Source organism: Ochotona curzoniae, unplaced genomic scaffold, assembly GCF_017591425.1.
Source record: "Ochotona curzoniae isolate NIBS_2020 unplaced genomic scaffold, NIBS_Ocur_1.0 scaffold_3835, whole genome shotgun sequence".
NCBI lineage: Eukaryota > Metazoa > Chordata > Mammalia > Lagomorpha > Ochotonidae > Ochotona > Ochotona curzoniae.
This window is the reverse complement of record NW_024467114.1, coordinates 30,610,980-30,633,848: the sequence shown is the minus strand read 5'-3', so window position 1 is coordinate 30,633,848 and position 22,869 is coordinate 30,610,980. Positions and strand designations below refer to the sequence as shown.

General features: G+C 41.8%; 1 protein-coding gene across 2 annotated transcripts in view; it reads left to right on the top strand.

Moving 5' to 3' along the window:
• Positions 1 to 22,869, top strand: part of ABCB5 (ATP binding cassette subfamily B member 5) — a 78,490-nt gene that overhangs the window by 31,195 nt on the left and 24,426 nt on the right. For both annotated transcript variants that reach the window (XM_040964815.1, XM_040964814.1), the window contains exons 14-19: positions 5,714 to 5,875; positions 8,635 to 8,775; positions 12,514 to 12,657; positions 13,488 to 13,592; positions 13,734 to 13,811; positions 17,967 to 18,050. In XM_040964815.1, the coding sequence (XP_040820749.1) occupies positions 5,714 to 5,875; positions 8,635 to 8,775; positions 12,514 to 12,657; positions 13,488 to 13,592; positions 13,734 to 13,811; positions 17,967 to 18,050 (714 nt within the window). The remainder of the gene's footprint in view (positions 1 to 5,713; positions 5,876 to 8,634; positions 8,776 to 12,513; positions 12,658 to 13,487; positions 13,593 to 13,733; positions 13,812 to 17,966; positions 18,051 to 22,869) is intronic.

Here is a 22,869-nt window from a genome sequence, read left to right as displayed (position 1 = left end):
AGGTGCAAAGTGGCTTGCTCTCTGAGAAACTGGCATGAGTCTCATTTTTAGTGCTGACTTTCTGGGGTCAGAAATGGACACTGGTAACCAGAACGCTCACAGCTTATTAAGAAATAGATTTCTATTAATCCTCACACATCAGATTGTGTAAGTTTTTCTCCTTGTTTTCCTCCCATGGAAAGAGTGGCATATGGTACTTGCATGATGTGAAAAATATGTGTTTACTGTGGAGAAAGCGTGCCAACTGGATTCATCTTGGTAAAGAAGAAGCCAAGAGCAGAGTTAATGCTTTAGTCATGTATTAATGCTTAGTAACCAGGACAGAGATGTTTACCCAGAATTCACTCAATAAATTTTCTTTGATTATTGTAACATTAATTATTTAAGCCTTGGATGCATTAAAATTACACGTAACAAATTCTTACCGCATATAGATTTTTATAGTCTGTGTAATGGGCTCTCAAGTTGTTTAGAGATTGAATATGCCCATTGTCTTGTGATCCAATATGTTAATGACTTGAGACAATCAAAATTAGCTCCAGCTTTTAGAGTAAATATTTGTTGTCAACAAAATAAACTCAAAGATTTTACCCAATATTGGTTAAAGTAAAGTCTCTGTCATAAGCCTAACAAGAGAAGAACGCAAAATGTGTATGAGCTGTGACCCCAAGTCCATCACATGGGTATACCAGTGAGCAGAGGTGAAGGCAGCATATATGAACATATCATCATGTGTCATGTCAGAACGGGGATACATTCTGAGAAATGCGCCAATAGGAGATCTGGTCACTGAGCAAACACCACAGCATGCGCTTACACAAGCCTGTAAGACGTAGATCCTAACTCACCTAGGAGTTACACGAACAGTTACTCCATACTAATGTCCTCAAAAATGTATGATTTCTAGCTTTTTTTTTTACTTAATAAATTTATTTTTTAGCTTTTTGACTCGTGTGTAAGCTTAGAACCCAAGCACATCGTACAGCTGCACAAAAAATATTTCCTTTGGGGTTGGGCACCGTGGTAGAGGAAGGTTATGCCACTGCTTGGGATACCCAATCCCACATTATGATGTCTAGGATGGAATCCAACCCCTAACTGCCAATCTTAGCTTCCTGCTAATGTGCCCAGGCAGGAAGCAGTGGATGTTGGTCCCAGTATTTGGTTTCCTGCCACCCACGTGGGACAGAGGCCTGGCTGGAATTGCAAGCTCCAGGCTTCAGTCTGGCCCATCCCCAGGTACTCTGGTGAGTGAACCAGCATTTGGAAAATTTCTCTCTCTCTCTTTCTCTCTCTCAAGAACTTGTGCATGACTTTGACACAGGATTCTTCAAAAACATGAAGGCCTCCTTTCCGGCTTCCCAAGTTCAGGATTTTTAGTTTTGTATCGCTCGTCAGTCAGCAGGAGGATCTAGGGTGAATGGATGAGTGTGTGTGCTGAGCTATGGGCCTCCCTACGCTCTGGAGTTTGGACCTGGGTGCCAATGCTGCAAGCTGTCCCAGTAGCGGAAGCAGAGCTGTGAGCACCTGCAGCTGGCAGCCCTTGGGGAACCAAAGAAAGCCATGCTGTTTCTATGATAGGACCTGCTTTGGACACATTTAAAGTGGGTTGCAAGCCTAAGGCATGACTTTTATGAAAGCAGGTCCAGCCCCATCCATCACATCAGTGGGGAACTTGTGGGCAGTCCCATTCCTAATTATGAAGAAAGGGGTCTGTCCCATCAGAGCGGCACTGTGTGAAGACAGAGTGGCTTTGGTGCATCCCCCAGAGGCGTCTCCTGATATCGTCCTCTCACCACAAGGCACCCTGTAGCTCTTTTTCAGAGACGCTCTCCTTTATATTTATTCTATTTTAAAAGCTACACTAGAATATCAGTGTATTATATTAAATTGCTGGCTATTTTATTAAACTAACCCTCTGAGTCAAAGCTGGGCTAACTTACACATACACATTTTGATAGTTCTTTTAACTACTGTATTTGTACATGGAATTGGAGGATATTAGAAAACCCTTATAGCTGTTTGCAGCCACACTTTGATAGTTTGGAACAGTCAGGGACTCTCTCCAATGGGATTTCCTGGATGGAATTAAGCCAGCTGAGCAAAACGACCACAAAGATTACTACAGCTGAGCATCATGGGATGTGTTGTGAGCCTGGTGGACCAAGCTCACAACTGGATACCACGCAGGAGTTTAAATTGAAAGCCACTGATTCCCTTCTGGAGAATGGTTCTCCACCTTCGGCAGATCATGGCCCCCTTGAAAATGTACAATAATCTTATACAAAAAAAGTGACAAGTTCCCTATGGTATTGAAAGTCAACTGGCTTAGGGCCCAGCGCGATAGCGTAGTGGTTAAAGTCCTTGCCTTACACGCGCCAGGATCCCATATGGGCACCAGTTCTAATCTCGGCAGTCCCACTTCCCATCCAGCTCCCTACTTGTGGCCCAGGAAAGCAGTTGAGGATGGCCCAAAGCCTTGGGACCCTGCACCAGCATGGGAGACCCAGAAGAGCTCCTGGCTCCTGGCCTCGGATTGGCTCAGCTCCAGCCATTGCGGCCACTTGGGGAGTGAATCATTGGATGGAAGATCTTCCTCTCTGTCTCCCCTCCTCTCTGTATATCTGCCTTTGCAACAAAAATAAATAAACCTTAAAAAAAAGAGAGAAAGAAAAGAAAGTCAACTGGCTTAATATTCTTTTGTAATGTGGGGCTTTTGATTTTACATCTAGGTTTATGATCAATGTTGAGTTCACTTCAGGTATAGTTTGAAGTTCTTTTCCACATATGGACTTCCAGTTGCTTCAGCACCAGCTATTGAAAGACTATCTTATCTACATTTGCTTGCCTTTTTCAGACGTATTAAAAATGAATGAACAAATAGGTAAATCAGTTGTCCACATAGAAATAGGCTTCAGAAAGTACATGGAAATTGGGCATAGCTTGTAATTCTGTTTCCCCAGAACTTCTGAAATACCCTTGCAAGTATGGGTCTAGATTTCGTCTGTTATACTGAGGTATTTATCTCTCTTCTAATTTATTCTTCTATTTCATATTTACCTATTTTTTGCCTGAGTTTTTATTATTTCCTTCATCTGCTTGCCTTAAGTTTAATTTTCCTTTCTTAGGTTGAATTTGATTTTCCTTGCTTGAGAAGTTGTATGTGGTTTCCATACATTCAGTGACTTTCTAGATCCTTTTCTGTACCAATTTCTTATTTAATTCAATGAATTCAATTGAATTGACCCCATTTAAATTGAACATTTGATCCACGGCACAGACTGTGACCTGTGATGGTAAAGGTTCTATGTACATAAACTTGAAAATAAGGGACATTTCTCTGCTGTTGGTTGTAGTAATTTAGAAATGTCTATGGTGTCTAGTTAATTGATAGTTTTGTCTGCCTTATTCTTACTGTCTTCTTGTTCTACTCATTATTGAGAGGAATTTGGGAGGGTTTTTAAGGTGCTCACATCCCATATTAGCGTGCCTGAGTTTGCACCTCAGCTTCACTCATGACTCTAACTTCCTGCTAAGCACACCTGAGATGCAGTAGCTAATGGCTCAGGTACCTGGGTCACTGACACCTACTTGGGACACCCAGACTGAGTTCCCATGTCTTCTCTCTAGCCTGGCCCATGTCCAGTTGTTAGGGACATGTTAGGGATGAATCTTGAGATAGGAGATTCTTATCTCTGTTTCTGTTTGTGGGTGTGTCTTTCTCATTCAAATAAATATAAGGAAATGCAATGAGAAATTTTAAAATACAGAACTGCCAGAGGAAGGCTTATTTGAAAAAATCAAGAGGGGTGTGTTAAATTCTCCAACAGCTGTTATTGATCCATAAATGTCTTTGTGTTTGTATCCTCTTTGGTATCGTATGTCTTGTAGCTCAATTAATAGGTGAATAAGAACCTATTCTATTAATAGTTGAAAAAGCATTTCAGATTAGCATATTTTATTGATAAACCAACTCCTTTTTCATTAATAAATAAACCTCTTTGATCATATCCTTTGCTCTTTAAAAGTAGTATAATGACTTCTTTTTTTCTTTTACTTAGTATTAACATGCCATGAATTTTTCTGTCCTTCTATTCTTGCCTATTTGTATGTTTATATTCAAAATACGCTTCCCATGTGTGGCATATTTCTTGGGTCTTGAATTTGTATTTGACCTGACAATTTCTGACTTCTAATTGAAGTATTTAGGCCATTGGCATTTAGTATGATATTTCAGAGTTCAAAGAACATACAATAAGGAAATAGTCTGTTCAAAAAATGTTGATGAAAAAACTGGACAGCCATAGGAAAAGCAAAATTTGACCCTTATTTTACACCTTCCACAGAAAAAAAAATCAACTTGAAATGAATTGGAGATTTAAACGTAAGGCCTGAAACTGTCAAATTCTATGGGGAAAACCTCATGTTAATGAACTTGATAATTATTTCTTGACCATGTCACAAACAGAGAAGGAAGAATTAGACAAATACAGCCTCATCAAGTGAAAAGCTTCTACACAACAAAGGATCCTTGCAGAATGGGAGAAAACATTTTGAAACCAGATATCCAACAGGGTATTAAAACGGCAAATATATAAGGAATGTTTGCAAATCTGTAGCAATAATAATAATCCAACTAAAAACGACAAAGTCTTATAAACACATCACCCCAAAGAAGTCATACAAAAAAAAACAGCAGATTTTAAGAAGACTATCAACCACACTAATCATCAGGAAACTGCAAATCAAAATCTCAACATGCTGTCTCCTCATATCTGTTAGGATAACTATCATAAAAGACAAATAAATGTTGGCAAGGATGTGGAAAATTTGGAATCTCTAGATATTAGTGAGAGGAATGCAAAATGACATAGCCTCTATGGAAACGAAAGTGCTCACAACACAAATAATACTGTTTGCAGTAATGGATATGCTAATTATCTCAATTTAATCATTGCATATTGTTTGCATGCATCAAAATATGACACTGTATCTCCTAAGTAAGAACGATCTCCACGCAGATTTAAAAATTAAACCATATCCATTTTGAAATGGATAATGTCAAAATAACAGTCACAGAAGAATATACAGTACAAGAACTTATTTATGTAAGTCACATTTTTAAAAAATCAAAGCTGATCTGTGCTGTTAGGAGTCAGGGTGGTGGTCACCCTTGGTGTGGTTAAGTGCTAATAGTAACTGGAGGAAAGCCAGCACAGGGCTTCGGGGCTCTGCAACGATTGGTTTCTTGGTCTGAGTGTCTTCGCTCTGTGAAAATGCCCTGGGGAATACTGTCTGTTTTTTCTCGTTTTTATGATCCTTGCCAAAAACAACATATGACTTTGAGTCTTCACCCAACTGAATTAGGAACATCCCTGTGATACAGATGAAATGATTAAGTATAAGTTACTTCTTTACTTTGAGTTATTCTGAGTATCAGCTAGGTGCCCGAGAAGAGAAACGGTCCTTAGGTTCTTTTTGCTAAGATCCCGTGGTTTTACAAAATCAGCCATTTGGAAATTAACGCTCTGTGTCTCTTTTGGTTCAGTTCTCTGGTGGCTTTCCCAATACATAAGTTTCTGAATTTCTATATCCCAAGATGAGATTCTTCGGTATTTAAGATAATATTGCAAAAAGGTTTCCTTAAATATAAGAGAAGTAGACTTGTTTTTCCTACTAATCTGTCTTAACTTTCTGCACTTCTCTTTCGTAGGCGAGCAAAGGTCGGACTACCATCGTGGTGGCTCACCGGCTTTCCACTGTTCGAAGTGCAGATGCGATCGTCGCCCTAAGGGACGGGATGGTGGTGGAGAGTGGGACGCATGGGGACCTCATGGCAAAAAAGGGACTCTACTACTCACTTGCAATGTCACAGGTGATGCTTACTCCATGTTTTATAAGGGGGTTTTGTCCCACATTACAAGCTCGAGTTTTATAAGATAACCAAGGTGGATCGATGGTTCCTGGGAGTGTTTCATGTCCTCACCCTTGGGCTACATGAAGTGCTGAAGGTGTAAAGGCTGCCAGGCACAGGCACGCTGGCATCCACCAGAAAGAGGACACACGGGTTTCAGCAGTTGTGTGAGTGGCAGATCTGGGGAAAGCTAATTCGATAGGATGTGCTCTGTTGTTAAGACTGAAAACAAAAAATGCAATACACAATCCCTCCTTAAAGAACTAATACAGAAACCGAGGTAAAACTGTGCGAAATAGCTGCTGCAAGGTAGACCTAAGAAGCAAGAGTGATGGGAGAGATGCCTGCCCTGCTCAAGGAAGTATCATGGAGAGCCGCAAAGGCTGGAAGGTGCAAGGCGAGCACAGGGCGACCAGGAGGAGGCATGACGATGCAGGAGGCACGGTCAGCTTCTGCTCTCCAGAGCTCCCGTTTCTGCATGCACCCTGAGCCCCCCACACTGTAACACACATCACAGGATGAGTCTGCAGCCATCCTGTCGGTCCTCGCCCCGCCTCATCTCTGCACCTGGAAGGCAGGTCCTTTGTTTAGGGACTCCTCTACAGATCATTCATTTCAACCCCCTTTCTGCTGAAGTTTTCTTCTTCAACATTCTGTTTTTTTGTTTTGTTAATGTTTTATTTGCAAATTGGGATATTAAAAATGTTATGACTTTCCATCATCTTAATAAATGCTTAACTTCAAATTCCAAATCCTGTCTTTTTCCTAAGGCTGGAAGTATTTCTGTGAAACAATCACAGCTTTAAAAAACTGAAAACACATTCTGACATTGATTTGAAAATTACCTGCTCCTGGTTTCATTTTCATACTAGTCCATATTTCCCATGTCCTTTACAAATAAAAATGAGATCTTGTTTGACATTTCACAGTAGGATTATGGATTTATGAAGTTTTAAGTTCAATATTTTCAAACTAATCTGAGTAGCAATAAGAGAAAATAGAAATGGTCAAATTAACCCTATTTAATATTTTTAAGGTTATAATTCTCAGATATTTCTCTGAAATAACATAGCTTTAATCTTTATTAAGATTAAACTAAGAGTTCATAATTAAGTCTTATGGGAAAAGGTTTATGATGTAGAAGAAACAATAGTGTATGATGTAAATGCATAAAAATTCTAAGTACTTTATTCAAAATTAGCTAATGTTCTTCAAGTACTTCAATTATGTGCACCCAGATGTCAACATACAATTTAATTATTAAAACTAAATGAACAACTGAGCCCAGCATGCAGCCTAGGGTTTAAGTCCTCACCTTGCATGCACTGTGATCCCATATGGGCACCGTTCATGTCCCAGCTGTTCCACTTCCCTTCCAGTTCCCTGCTTGTGGCCTGGGAGAGCAGCCAAGAATGGCCCAAAGCCTTGGGACCCTGCACCAGACCCGAAGGAAGCTCCTGGCTCCTGACTTCAGATTGGTTTAACTCTGGCTGTTGCAGCCACTTGGGGAATAAACCAGCAGATGAAGGACCAGCAGATGAAGGACCTCTCTGTATATCTGACTTTCCAAGAAAAATAAATAAATCTTTTTTTAATGAGCAAATATAATATTCGTACTTAGTGTTACACAGTCAGCATAACATCAGTGTTATCTACATGAACAAGAGATTCCTTTTTTAAACACTGACCTGTTTGCTACTGCTACCTAGAGAGACAAGAAGAATCCACTTATAAACTTAAAAGGAGAAGCCCGCATTGGCACAACGAGTTAAGCCACTGCCTCTGGCACCAGTGTCTTCTATGGGTACCAGTTCAAGTCCTAGCTCCTGCACTTCCAATCCAGCTCCCTGCCTATGTGCCTGGGAAGGCAGTGGGGGATGACCCAAGTGCTTGAGCCCCTGCAGTCCTGTGGGAGACCCAGAGACGCTCCTGGCTCCTGGCTTCAGACTGACCCGGCTCCAGCTATTTGTGGCCATTTAGGAAATAAACCAGTGGTGGAAGCTTGTTCTCACTCTCTCTTCTTTTTTCAAACAAATAAAATAAATTTTTTTTTAAAAAAAGAAACTGAAGCTAGGAGCCAGGAAGTGTGAACTCAATCCAGCTCTCTCCCATGTGGGGAGCAGGGACTCACCTTGAGGCATCACTTGGCACTTGCCAGTATCTGCTTTCAGGAAACTGCAGGTGCATACCGAGCCCAGGCACTCAGCTTTGGAATGCAGATGTCTTAGCTGGGGTCTTAACTGTCAGGCCAAATCCTCACCCCGAGTTCTGCTTGCTGGTCAGTGCTGAATGAACAGCAGCAAACCTGGAAATCATGACTGTCTGCCAAGTTCTCTCTCAGCCTCACATGTAGGTTCGTAGCTCTATGTCAGGAATTTGTAAGTACTGCAAAGGATAGCCAGAAGGGATCAGAATGTGGATCCTAAGCCTCCAAAAGCTACTCTTACTAAGACCTTTCCTTGCTAGTGGTCTAATTGCTTAGAATTACGACATTGTTTTCTCCATTCAATAAAGAAGGCACAACAAGTTATTGTCAGTCAAGCAAGCTATCCTCAGCCACTAATATTTTAGTAAAAGTCAGACATATTAGCTATCAATCATCAAGCTTGAAAACAAGAATTGGGGAAGAACTTGCTGTTTTCTATAGCGATGGCAGTAACATAAAGTTCCTTTGTGTTCTTAAGGTGTCATCCTGATAACCTGTGTGCTCCTCATTTTAGGATATCAGAGAAGCAGATGACGAAATGGAGTCAAGACCAAGTTCCACTGAAATAAATGCCAGCTCAGCCCCTCTGTGCCCTACGCAGAGCATCAAGCCAGACGTCACAGGCAGGTCTGAGGAATCCACCCAGCACAAACAGGTAACAGTTCAACCATCAGCCAGTTTTGCCCACGTGCTCCCCAATTTTAATTTAATCCTTATAAAGTTGAGAATGTACTTGTGATTATTAGAGCACTCAATTCACAAAACATCACTAAAGGCCTAAGTTCACAAAATCTGTCTTTTCCAAACTTGACTCTCGCATTCCAGTGACTCTTTGTCCAAGAAGACTGCCTTTCCGACAGAGAATCTTACAGGGATAAAAATATCTCAGGAGACCATTGCATTATTCACTCCTTTGAGGGATCCGTGGGGTAAAATATGCCTCGGGAAGTGTGGTAAGGCCCCTGCAAGTGAAGTTCAAGGTTAATCTTTTCTTCATTCAAGAGGTAAAGAAAGACAGAAGACAGATCTCCCATCTATTAGTTCATTCCCCAAATGCCTACAAATAACCACACTGAACAGAAGGTAGGAGCTGGGAACTCAGCCTGGAACCCCCATCTGGGTGGCAGGATCCCAATCACTAATGCCATCACCAGCTCTCTCCTAGAGTCCACGTTGGCAGGCAGCTGGGATGTGGGGGCCAGAGCCAGGCACTCAAGCCAGGGACTCTGCTGTGGGAGATGGGCATCTTCAAACGTCAGAAGCCTCAAGATTCACGTGAGTCACATAATAACAGAAACTCACCACACTGCCTGGATGGAAGGGAGATCCCACAGTCATGGCCCAGTTCTCTTGTCCTAGAGCACCACCCAATCAGCGACAGGCACGTGGGGAAGGGGTGCTTGTCCCTCTGCTCTTTTCTCCCAGATGCCACCAAGTCACCTGGCTTCAAACCTTCAGACTCCCTCTGCAGTCTCTGCTTGCAGTTAGAGCCTCATTATTTCTATCCCAGTTCAGCCTTGTTGTCTGACAGATACTTCACATCAACCCCAACCCCTGGATGCGCTCCTGTCTTCCTGCTCACTCTTGTGCCTGGTGTGTCTTACGTCAGGTGGCTGCCAGAAGCCCCTGAATATTCTGCCCCCAGTCCCTTGCTCTACCTTGCTCTGGCATTGCCAGTCTATTGCCTTTAAGTTTAGAAACAGTTCATTTCCTTTAGGTATATGGTGCCTAATAGCATTCACACAGTTTTTTTTTTTCTTTTCTATCAGTTTGTTTTAAAATTTTAAGAAAGCATACAGAGAAAAGTAAATGCTATATCCAATAGCAAAAAACCCTAGAACATAAGACGTGAATTTGTTCGACACTGTGCAGGAAGCACTATAGGAAAACACGTATTAGGGATGGGCATTGCCAGGCAACAGATGAAGGCACTAATTGAGACCCTCACATCCCATCTTGGAATGACTGGTCAAGGTTTCAGGTGCTTGGCTTTTGCTCAGGTCCTGGCTCAGTGGTTATGGCAGGCATCTGCAGTAGAGAAGCACAGTGTGGAAGGTTCTTTTTCTCCCTTTGACTCTCTCTTCCCCTCTTCACTCTACCTTTCAAATAAATAAGGTTAGTTGTATCAAAATTAGAACTCAGTAAAACTCTGAAATACACAACATTAAATTTTAAATTCTCTAGGAGAATGTCTTACTCTCGAGGTTTAAGTCCACCAGCAGGCCCCAAGGTCACTGAGGGTGAGGCAACAGTGTTCTTCGACTGTTAAGAACCACTGGAGTTCTGGTGAGGAATGTCCATTTATTCAGCACAAGTTCAAGGTTTATAAAGGTTTACGGAAAGGGAGGGTGGGGCTTTTCAGGTAGTCTCTTCACCCAATAATGACCCTGTGATTGGCTAAAAGGTTAATCTGTTAACTTTCCAATAATGTCAGAGGTCACGTTCTGTATATGGGGCTGGAAGTTATGCCTTAGGGTAGGTAAACTCTAGGCCACCAGGTAGCAAGCAGAGACCCCGGAATGATTTCCCACATTTTACAACTCTTTCATATCTCTTTTACAAAATCACAAAATCATTTTTTCATGCTTTTACATTGGCTTATTTTAAAATATGTTAGGATCTGTAACATATTTGGGTAACTCAGAATCTTATGCTTCTGTTGAGTTTTTCATTTTGTTTTTGCCTGATTTTATTCTTACATCTTATTCTTTTCTAGCTTGAAAACACTATTTAAAATGCATCCATTTTAAGCCCCATAAATGTATATTTTTCTAGAAGCCAAGGACATCTTTCAATGATTTATATAACTCAGATTGTTCTGCAAATCAAATAAACATGGCTCTCCCCCGTGTTCTGGTGATGTTTTCTGAGATATGCTATGCCCTGATTTCATTATAAACCGGGATAGTTTTATAGAGCATGTAGCTCGGTATTCGGTACCTGACAAAAGTGGGTGTGCAGCTTTGGTCTTCTGGACAGTCACCTAAGTTGGGTTCTTTACCACAACAAGCTTTAAAAAAACTTCAACACAAAATATGACAGATGCGGTCAAATTAGTAAGCCACCTAGAGTATCACTGCAGCCTAGCTCTTCTAGAAACAGAATATAAAGGCCTTTGCATTGGAAAAGACCTAGTCTAACAATAACAGAGGTACCTTCCAGCCACCAGACAAAAATGGCAGCAGGAATTATAAACGACTTTACAGTCTTCCCTAAGGAATTTTCTGACAATCACTTTCAGAAATGTCAGTTCTTCAGGAGTCAATGTCATGAGATAGTTTTAACATAAGAGACGCCCAAGAGTTCACTGCCTAATTTTCCTTTTCAAAGTTTTTCACAAGATGTTGAAAGTTTCTAAAAATAATACATGACAAATACTGAGAGAGAAAGAAATGGTTTTCATGACCTCTGGCTCCCAAGTCAATCTCCCTGTGTCCGCAGAAGAGCTGGAAGATACATTTCTTTTCTATTAACTCAGCAGCAGTGCCTACTTATAGATGGCCAATAGCAGGTTGCACTAAATTCTAAAAAATAATCTTATAAAATCCTGAAAAGATGAAGAAAATAAATAATATGCTCATGTATTATGGCATCCTACTTGTAAACATAACCCCCCCCCCCACACACACACACACACACACAAATAGAAATGAAACTTAGGACAGGCATCTGGTCTACCACATACAAGTTAGGATTCCTTGTTCAAGTGCCTGAGCTAGCATCCTAGCTCTGCTCCCAACTTGCGGGTCCTCCCAGTGCACACCCTGCAAGGCAGCAGGCTTTGGCTCAAGCATGTGAGTCCCTGCCACCCACGAGGGAGACCCAGATGGAGCTCCCAGCCTCTCACCTTGGCCTGCCTTCTCTCTGGCCAATTGCAGGCACTCAAGGAGTAAACCAGAAGATGGAAGACTTCTTTCTGTGTCTGTCTCTCACTTTCTTCCTTTCTCTATCTCCCTCTCAAATAATTTTTTTTTTTAAAAAGAAATTGGGAAAGTAGAAAACATTCAAGCTTTAACTCTTTTAACTTTTGTACCTTCTGTTTAAATTACAGACTTTGCCCTTTTCTAGAGTTCTAGTCAGCCTTGTTTAACAAGAGCTCAGAAGATTTTCTTTCAGGGATTCTTAGCTATCAAAACACGTAAGCTACTTTGGATGCTTATAATGATAGCCACAGAATATGATACTGCACAAGTAGATTCCCTTTGGCATTAGGCTTCTTTATGTTTTGGAGTCATCACTACTAATTGGGACAGTGAACATTTTGTGAGAAATCTTTCTACTCTGATGTGATAGACGATATTTCACATCTTGGTTCTGTTTATTGTTGGCTAACTTCTCCAGGTTTCCCTATGCCATGAAGCATGGTTTCTAACCAAGGTATTCTTATTCACAGACAAGTCTTCCTGAAGTTTCTCTTTTCAAGATTTTTAAACTAAACAAACCCGAATGGCATTTGGTGGTTCTGGGTACAGTGGCTTCTGTTCTCAATGGGACTGTTCATCCGATATTTTCCATCATTTTTGCCAAAATTATAACTGTAAGTAAAACTGATATACTAACACACTGAGCAGTTTTAAAGAAAGCATGACCTCTGATCAGCAAGGGGTGACAAGTGGGGCTTCCAGTGGTTGCCGATAGCTTGGGACCCACAATTAACCAATGTTATCAGGGTGAGCCCGTCTCTACTGTGAAATGTTCAAGGGTGCCTGCTGACTGTCTAACCAGTACCCTGTCAGCCATAATGCAACCAATCTCCCTCCAACTCTTCAAACAGTGGCAATTTTGTATTACTAGCCAGGGCAAGGAAATACAAGTTTGAGATTGTGCCCAGGGACCCAGGATGGGTGGTAGATTTGAGCATTGTCCTAGCTCCATGTTAATTCCCAGGCTGCCTGACTTGGTACAGCTATGTCCAGACAATATGAATGCCAATCTGCATTTAATCCCTAATTTCCAGAACATTTTATACAGACACATGTCAAGGTGTAACATTGTAAGTATTGCTAAGTCAAGGAATAGTAAGAAGTTTGAGTTATTAGAAATAATAATTCAAGCAAAATGGGGCTTCTCTGAAAATATACTGTTTGAATAGCATAGCGATGGCTCATTTGTCTAATTCCATGTTTACATAGTTCAAGCGAGCAAATTTAAAGGAAATTACTTTTTTAAAAATAAATGTAATGAATGCAGGCAATTGAATAAAGGCCTACTCTATTCATGCAGAAACATATGTGTAGTCTTATTCTAATGCTGAAATTTATCCAAAAATCCTGATGCATAGAATCATCACAGTTGCTTTTGTGTTTCTTTTAAATCTTCCTCCAAACACTAATGAAAACAAAACAACAAAAACCTCTTCTTTTTCAGTTGTTCGAACATGATGACCAAACCGCACTGAAGCATGATGCAGAGGTTTATTCCCTAATATTTGTCGTCCTGGGTGGTGTCTGCTTTGTCAGTTACTTCATGCAGGTAATCTTTGAATGGGTTAAACAGCTGTAAGGGTGACAACTCATCCTCTCTATTCAAGCTGAAAACCAAAGAACTTAATGCTTACAAAGAAATAGAAACGAGAGGTCAGACTAAATGCTGGTCGTCTTCTTGTCTTTTCAGGGATTATTTTACGGCAGAGCAGGAGAAAATTTGACCCTGAGATTACGACATTTGGCATTTAAAGCCATGTTGTACCAGGTCAGTGTACTGTGTTAAGTGTTTCCTGTTTTATTCCCAATGTGTTGTATAATTGTGGGTGCCCGACATCAACTGTGGGAAAACATCCTGGCTCTGGTTCTTGCTGCACATCTGGAGACACTCCTCAGTCCAGGACAACAAAAAGTCTGCTGGCAGGGCCATAAATCAGTGCACTGCCTGCACACACCTGTCACATTCAATCTGTAGCCGTTTTTTTCAGGCATGAACACCTGATGCTTTTAAATAAAGTGAGACTTTATAACGGCTTTTTACCTATTTATTTAGAAAGCAGAGCGACAGAAAGAGGGAGATTTGGAAAGACAGAAAGAGCTCTTCATTCCACAAATGCCAAAGCCAGAACTCCTTCCTGGTCTCCCATATGGGCAGTAGAGACCTACGTATTTAGGCCACCTTCTACTGCATTCCCAGACTCTTAAGCAGCAAGCTGGAGCAGAAGTGGAGCAGCCAGGAATCAAACCAGCATTCCCACGGGATGCTGGTGTCTTGAGCTGTGGCTGAACCCACATCCCCACTCACTTTATACTTTTCACCCTTGTTTACAATTTCTGCTTTTGTTGTTGTTAGTTTTACAAAAAAAAGTTTTACTTTTTTTTTTCTGTTCAAGAGCATTTTATTTTAAACTTCTAGAACAGATGTTAAATGTTTCCTGAATGGCTTAGTGTTTTTATCCAGGAGAATAAAAATTTTAATTTTTCCCAAGTGTAACTTTGAACGTGATCTCTGTTGGCGGAACTACTGCCTACTACTGGTCAGGACTCTTTGGCTGGCCTTAGACACAGCAACGCTGGGACAAACAAGGGCCTTGGAGAACACAGCCCCAGCCCTTGAGATCGCTCTAATCCATGCACTCCCATAGGAGACACACACAGAAGCCTTGTGAGGCCAAGCAGAGCTTACGAAACTGCTTGAGTTCAACCGAGTCCCCTTCCAGACACCATCGTCTTCCCACTCCAGCCTTCAGCTTTCTCCCAGCTTCTCCTGTTGCCTTTTAGGAGAGCACACATGGTCTTTGTCATGTATTTTCATCATCTTGGCTTGTCTATTTCAGGGAGGCTCCTCACAGTGGCTTTGCCTAGCTCTAGCTACCTGGTTTTCAGCCTAAGATAAGAGCCTGAAGGCTTAGCATGCATGCTAGGGCTTGCGGTGCTTTTTATAACCACGTTGAAATGTCATCTGAGATGGAGGCATTTATAGAATCAGGTGTGGTCTTTTTGTAGGCATTAAATCTAAGTATATGATCACTGGAAGTTCTTCCAGTTGAAAGAATATGCTAAATGTTGCTGACATCCAAAGTTGTAAATAATGTATTGTCCTTTGTGTTTCTGAGTCTGTATTTCCTCTTCTGTTTTATCATGTGAGAGACAGAGAAACCCAGGGACAGCTCCCACTCCTAACTTACTTTGTAAATATCTACAACCACCAGGGCTGGACCAGGCACAACTAGAAGCCAGGAACAAAATCCAGGTCTCCCACAGGGTGACAGGGACCCAACGCTTGAACCATCACCACTGCCTCCTAGGATCTGCATCAATAAGAAGCTGGGATCAGCAGCAGAGCAGAGCTAAGGTCCTCAGACTCCTACATGGGCTGCAGGTGTCATAAAGGGCACCTTAACCACTAGACTAAGTGCTCACTCCAATCATGCTAGCATTGACCTAAAGAACTATAGGGTTTCTGAACAAATGGGAAGTTCAGTTTTATCTACATCAGCTAGGACTTTAGGAGGGTCTTTGACACATAAAAATGATAGCCCTTATGGTGAGCAGTTATGGCCTCCTTGATTTGAGGTGACTCAGCCTGCAGTCGGCGGGGCAGGCAAGAAAATTCAACCACTGTGCTTCTTCAGTCAGGTGGGAGACAGAACAAGACAAAGGGTTAAAATCTGACCTCCTTTTGCTAAGGTTGAAATGCTGACCTAAGCATTTATCAGCTGTGAGTCCCTGACAATTAATCTCTCAGTCCCTCCATCTCCTCATTTTATAAAACGTGCATCAGCATAGTACATAGAGTTGTTCTGGTGATAAAAGGAGAAAATACATACCAAGCACTTATCATGGAGCATTCGTAATTTTTACTTCGGTTACAATTACTGGGGAGGGAAACTTGGACCTGTCTGTGAGTATCCAAAAGCTGGGTGACCTTACTTAACATTTATTTCACTCTGAGGAAGAGGAAAAGCAAGCTAATTTTCAATCAGCACCAGCTAGGTTCCGGAATCTCTGCCAAATGTTTTGGCAGATACTGCCTCTGCTGGACAACAGTCTAGGGTGTACAGTTGCTGGCTCGTGGAAAAGCAAGTTTGTCGAACATGGTGCTAACTGAACACAGGATGATGAGCAAGACATGCACATGTGGACCCTACATGTTCTGCTGCGGCACGGTATCGTAACAGAATGAGGAAGGTGCTCATTAATAACCAGCTCCTTCTTTGCTTTTTATTTGATACTGTATCAAAAATTCCTTCATGCATCCTATGTCACATTGGAATCTAGAAACAATTAAAAAGTAGATTGCATGAGCTAATTAGAGAGACTATCTGTTACGATGTGAGTAGCACCTTCCAGTCTTGTTGACGTGCCTTCACTCTGTACACTCTTGGCTGGGGTTAGGACTCATAGGCAACAATTGGAAAGGGCAAGTTTGGACGCTGAGTTTATTGGGATACCTGCGCAACACAGTAGTCCACAGAGTGCTGCTGTCATGCCAGTACCGTGCCCACACTCGCTCCTGTCACATTCCTTCCCAAGATTTCCCTCCAACGTGACTGCAAGGTTAAGTCACAGCCTTCGGTCTGCGGAGCTTTTGTCTTTTTAGTTGGCAACACTGCGAGACCTGCCTGGGCCTCAGTGTCCTGCTGGACTGCATTGAGCCCATGGTTTTTTCATTCTCAACAGCATAAAAATAAACCATTTTGCAGAGACAATCTCCACTCTGTGGCTTTAATCCACAAAGTAGATCGAAAAGAATGGAAGGCAACATCCAGTGGAGAATAAAAGGACATGAGAATGTCTCAGGCTCAGAAATGCTCTCTCTGCTATTGAAATTCAGACGGGTTATAGAGCTAAGCTTCGTTGGCTTGCGTTCCTGCTCCAGCCCCTTCTTTAGGGGGCATAGTCCCTGACAGTTTGGGTTTCACAGCCTGCTACCATTTTAGCTTCTCCCATAGCCTGATGCCAGCAAGCTAAGAGGGCAATGTGAGGTGTCAGATACAATGCCAAAGAGAAGGAGAGGAACATGTGTTTGACATGGCAGCTAAGACACTGTAGGAACATTCGCATTTCCCATCAGAGTGTCCACGTCCAAGACCAGTTCGGCTCCTGATTCCATGTTACTGCTTATGCACAGCCTGGGAGGCAGTAGCGATGGCTCATGGAGGACAGTGTTGAACACCCGGCTTTCCATCCCAGCCTAGCCTGGCTGCTGTAGGCATTTGGAAATGAACAGTAGATGGAAGATCTTTCTCTTCTCTGTCAAAGAAATAAAAATTGGCAGTTTTTTTAAAAAGAGAGAAATATATAGAATTATATCATTCAATTAAGTGGAAAAAATCTGAATTTTTTTTTAATTGTGATGTGTTTTGCTTCACTGTGTATTCTCTCCACAGTTGTGGAATAACATGACCAATTACTTGGTGGTTCAAAACTATCGCATTTTTCTTAAGATTTATTTTTTTATTGGCAAGTCTGATATACATATAGGAGGAGAGACAGAAAGGAAGATCTTCCATTTGCTGGTTCACTCCCAAAGTGGCCACAACAGCCAGAGCTGTGCTGATCTAAAGCCAGGAGCCAGGAACTTCTTCTAGATCTCCCACACGGGTGCAGGGTCCCAAGGCTTTGGGCTGTCCTTGACTGCTTTCCCACGCCACAAGCAGGGAGCTGGATGGAAGCAGGGCCACTGGGATTAAAACCGGTGCCCACATTGTAGAAAATTGTAATACAACAAGACCCCAAAGTATTTGTTTTATACCTAGATAAAGATGTTGTTGGCATAAGTTCTTTGATCTAAGGTATCTAGGGGAGTTAAGTACACACAAGTGAGGAGGCAGGTAAACGCCTTCTGACTTGCTAGAGCAAAACTCACAAGCCAGAGAAGATTGTTGGATAAAAAATCCCTTAATTTTCCCTTCCCCAGGACATCGCCTGGTTCGATGAGAAGGAAAACAACACGGGAGCCTTGACCACGACACTAGCCACAGACATAGCGCAAATTCAAGGAGTATGTATATTTCTTACTTGGTGTTTCTTTGTGGTGTGTACATGCGCATGTGCACATGTGTGTCTGTGCATCCATGTGAGCTATGCTGGGATGACTCATCATTTACAACACCAGGTACGTTTCAGAGCCAACAGGGAAGTCAGTCAAATGTCCATGGCAGCTTTTCAGTGCCAGGAACTTTTAACCAAAACTAAAAACTAATGTAATAGGATACTCAGAGAACTAAAGACGATATCAAGAATGAGTTCAAGAGTACATCATTGGGGCACGGTACGATAGCCTAGTGGCTAAATCCTAGCCTTGCATGCACCAACCTCCCATAAAGGCACTGGTTCATGTCCCACCTGCTCCACTTTCCATCCAGCTCCCTGCTGTGGCCTGGAAGCATTCGAGGATAGCCCAAAAAGTCTTGGGACCCTGCACCCACATGGGAGACCTGGAGGCGCTCCTGACTTCTGCTTTTGGATAGACTCAGCTTAGGCCGTTGCAGCCACTTGGGAAGTGAACCATGCATAAAAGATCTTTCTGTCTGTCTCTCCTTTTCTCTGTGTATCTGACTTTCCAATAAAATAAATAAATCTTTTTTTTAAAAAAGCGTGCATAATTAAGTATAAGAAAAGAAAATGAAAATGCACCCACTTCAGAAGTTTTAATAGAAGAAAATAACATTGTGCTTTCTTCTTCTGGGAAATAAAGCTTTATTTAAATCAATATCTAACAACTGTAACTCAAGTGTGCCTCTGGAAGTCATTCCGTCCTACTCGACAGAGAGCCGAAGTTAAACAGATGTGTTTAATCATGACCAGATTATGCATAAGCAAAATGTTTAAGCATCATATTCAAATTCAACAACGTCATAACCAGCGAAATGCATATCAGAGTCATCCTTCGGGCGGCAACACTGTGGCATAGCACATTAAGCCACTGTCTGCATCACTGGCCTCCATGTGGGAATCAGTCAAGGGTTCCCGGTTGCTCCAGTCCAGCTCCGTGTTAATGTGCCTGGCAAGGCAGCAGGGCGTGGCCCAAATCCATGTGGCCCAAGTGGGCCAGCAGATGGACAGTCTTTCTCCTACTCTCCCTCTCTCTCTTCCCTCCTCTCTCTCTCCTTCTCTCTCCCTCTTTCTCCCTTCTGCCTTCTCTCTGTATCTCTGACTTTCAAATAACTAATTTTGGGGGAAAAAAGATGAAGTTCTAAAAATACAAAGTCATGCTTAATTAATAGTAGATGAGATAAAAAAAAAATAGTAGATGAGATAAAGAATAACTCCTACTAACTGATTTCGAAGTGACCAAAAAGTCAAGTGCTGTAAATGGTCCCTGTGGAATAACTTCTGATAAGAACTTTTCAAAGAGTTTGGGAAAAAAAAAAATAGGAAGTCCACAGAGCCTGAAGTGGAATCTGCTGAGATGCCCAAGTATTGTAGAACAGAGAAAAAAGAGGCTTGGTTGTGCAGATTTACGGAGCTTGAGAAACTGTAAAGTGTTGAGCCTGGGGTTACTCATTGTTACTATTCATCAGCATACTTTTGTGGAAAATCATTGCTTTTCTCTTTCATGATTAGACGAGCTGTGTCAGTGGCTGAGCTCAGTCACTCTCACAGACTTAAATCATCATTTCTGTGATTCTTTGACAAAAGGCAAGTTTTTGACATGCCACAGAATAGTTTGAACTATTGAGCAAGGGAAAGTTTTATTGCAATATTTTGATTTCACAGCTAAGACTGAAGCCCTTGTACAGCTGATTAACCACTCTCAACCACCATGATGATATCCTGAATGGCTCTGGATATCAGCTTTTGCCATAATCTTGATAGTCCTTCTTAATGAATTCAGTCTAAGACAACAAGACAAAGCAGTAAAATACGCCAGCCTCAAGCTATGGTGAAGTCATCTCAATGACTACTAACATTGTTTGAATCAAAAAATCACGTCAAGCTGGTTTTGACACTTTCTTCGTCAAAAAGTGAAATCAGGCAATGAGATCACCATGGTGCTGGTTGTGACCAATGAACTCATTGGTTTCTGAGTTAATGAAAAAGTTTTTACAATTTCTTGGAGCGACATAAGTATAGCTCTTAGGAGAATGGTTCTTGGAACTAACATTGCATTTGTCAAGGGTATAGAAAGTGCAATGCTTCGGAGTCTATGACACTTTTGTGGACAAATGTGGGTAGGATTTGTGGTCAGTAATATGGCTTACTAAAATGTACAGAAACAATACTTACAATGTGTGGTATCTAGTCTAAAGAATCTAAAATGGATTTATACCTTTAATGAAAGTACCACCAGATAGAAAAAAGTCTGTTGAGAGATGTACTGGCAGGAAGCCACTACCCTGGGCTAAAATAATACCAGTTAAATTGGTCATATTCATTCAACTATTCTAGAAATCATGGTGCTCGGTGACTATATTTCATTAAGGTACTTTTTAGGTCATGAGTCTGAAAGTATCAGAATTTTCAGAATGCCAAAGGCTATCTTTTCAGTTGTTTGTTCAAGATTTCAAACTAAGACGTATTATTATATTATTGTTAAGGAGCTGTTTTGTGATATATTTGATAAATAAAATCTATTTGATAAAATAAGATATAACTGGAATTGCATGATGAAGAAATGACTTACTGACATCCATGCAATGGGAAACAGCTCTCAGTTTATTATTTCCTGACTTCTCCCCAGTGTATAGCATCTCTGGGAAACAGGAAGTAGTGTGCAAATAAGATTGGTAAATAGTTCTGCCTTCAGTAGAAAGTTTCCATTTGAAAGATAAATCATTAAAAACACTATAAAGAGAAAAGAGCAAATTTTGTGGAATGGGGATTCAAATGGAATTGTAAGGACTGATATTCTGCCAGGAGAAGTGAACTCTGGAAACCCTAAATGTGGATGTTGTTATTCAGATAATTTGAAAAAGCGAGCTCCTGGGGGGCGGATGGGGGGGTAGATGTATGGTACAGTAGTTAGAACGCTCCCTAGGACACTTGCGTCCCATGCCTGGGTGTAGACGTTTGAGGTGTAGCCCTCTTCTGATTCCAGCCTCCTGCCAGTGCACACCCTTGGAGACAGATATGAAGAGCACATGAGACACCTGGCTGTGCTCAGATTCTGGCTTCCACATGGTGCAGTCCCAGCTATTGAGGGCACTGGAGGTGTAAACTGGTAGAGGGAAGATCTCTTTGTGTCTGTCTTTCTCTCTGCCCTTTAAACTTAAAAACAAAAAAGGCAATTGAACTCTTCATCTATCCTTTAAATTCTAAATACTAGGCAATGAAATCCTAGTGCTTTGTCTTCTCAACTGACAATTGAATTTTTGGAAGAGATGAAGATTCCTCCCATTTCCTCTTGAACTTCCATAACATAAAACCAGTTTTCTGCACCTGGTGTGGTAGCCTAGCAGCTAACATCCTTGCCTTGCATGTGCCAGGATCCCATATGGCCTCTGGTTCTAATCCCGGCAGCCCTATTTCCCATCCAGCTCCCTGCTTGTGGCCTGGGAAAGCAATCAAGGACAGCACAACACCTTGGGACCCTGTGCCAGCGTGGGAGACCCAGAACAGACTCCGAGATCCTGGCTTCAGATCAGCTCAGCTCTGGCTGTTGCAGCCACTTGGGGAATGAACCAGGGGACAGAAGATCTTCCTCTCTGTCTCTCCTCCTCTCTGTATATCTGAATTTCCAATTAAAAATAAAATAAGTCTTTTTTTTAAAAAAAGAAGAAAATAATAGGAAAGGATCTCAGTCACAGTTACAAAAACAGAATTCTATGTGGTAGGCCTTCTACTTGGGGCCAAGTTGGAGTAACAGGAATTTATCCTCCCACCCAAGACCAACAAGAACTAGGAAAATACGAGAATCAATGACGTTTCAAGACAGTGGCTACAAGGTGGGGGGCAGCCATGGCAAAACAACACGGTGGGACCTAGGATGGCTCTAGCTCACTCCCTCAAGAGAGTTTCCAAAGGGCTGTGAAGGGGAGAAACAGAAGTAGAGCTCTGCAGCCTGCCAGCATCAGCTTGCAGCACAGAACAGCAGCGAGGGGAGCCGAGCTGGGAGGGCGCAGTGCCATTCTGTCCCCATTGCCCTTAGCCTTGCAGGGCATAGAGCACTAAGCCAGCATTACTTACTGAGATTCCCATCTGGGCCCTGCCTGGGTTCCTTCAGGCACCCAGTAGAGGTTATCTGTGTCTCGCAGTGCTCAGTACTGAGTTGCTTCTTTGGTATGATCTGCTGTTCTCATTTTTTCATTCTTTTAGAATTTTCTTAGATTTTTGTTTTTAGTAAGATATTGGAAAACAGCCACATCAGCAGCAAGGAAGAGTTAGGCAGAGAAGCCTGGAGGAGCAGGAGGAGGTAGGGAGGACTGGTTACTGCTGTGATATTAAGAGAGAAAGCTCTTATTCATCCTTTGTAAATTTTAGTGAAAATGCACAGAGTATTTCAGAAAAGTAATTTGGCCATAACTAGCAAGAACGTATGAGGATACACCCTTTCATAAATAACTCTGGTCAGAAATTTGACATGAGGCCGTGAAATATGGGCACAAAGATTCTGCATGAAGACATTCCTTGCAGCTTTATTCTTAACTGTGAAAAACTAGAAGCAACTCCAAGAGAAAACTTACAGTAGACTGCAAGGGATGGAAGCAGGATGTGCACACCACTAGACCATAAGGATGACAGCAGGATGTGCACAGCAGTAGACTGTGAGGGATGACAGCAGGATGTGCATACCGTATTCCTCATCTGAACTGTGAAAGGACTTCTAGCAGATGCAGCTTTTTTCAATACTCAAGTTTTCATAATGAGAAATATGAATA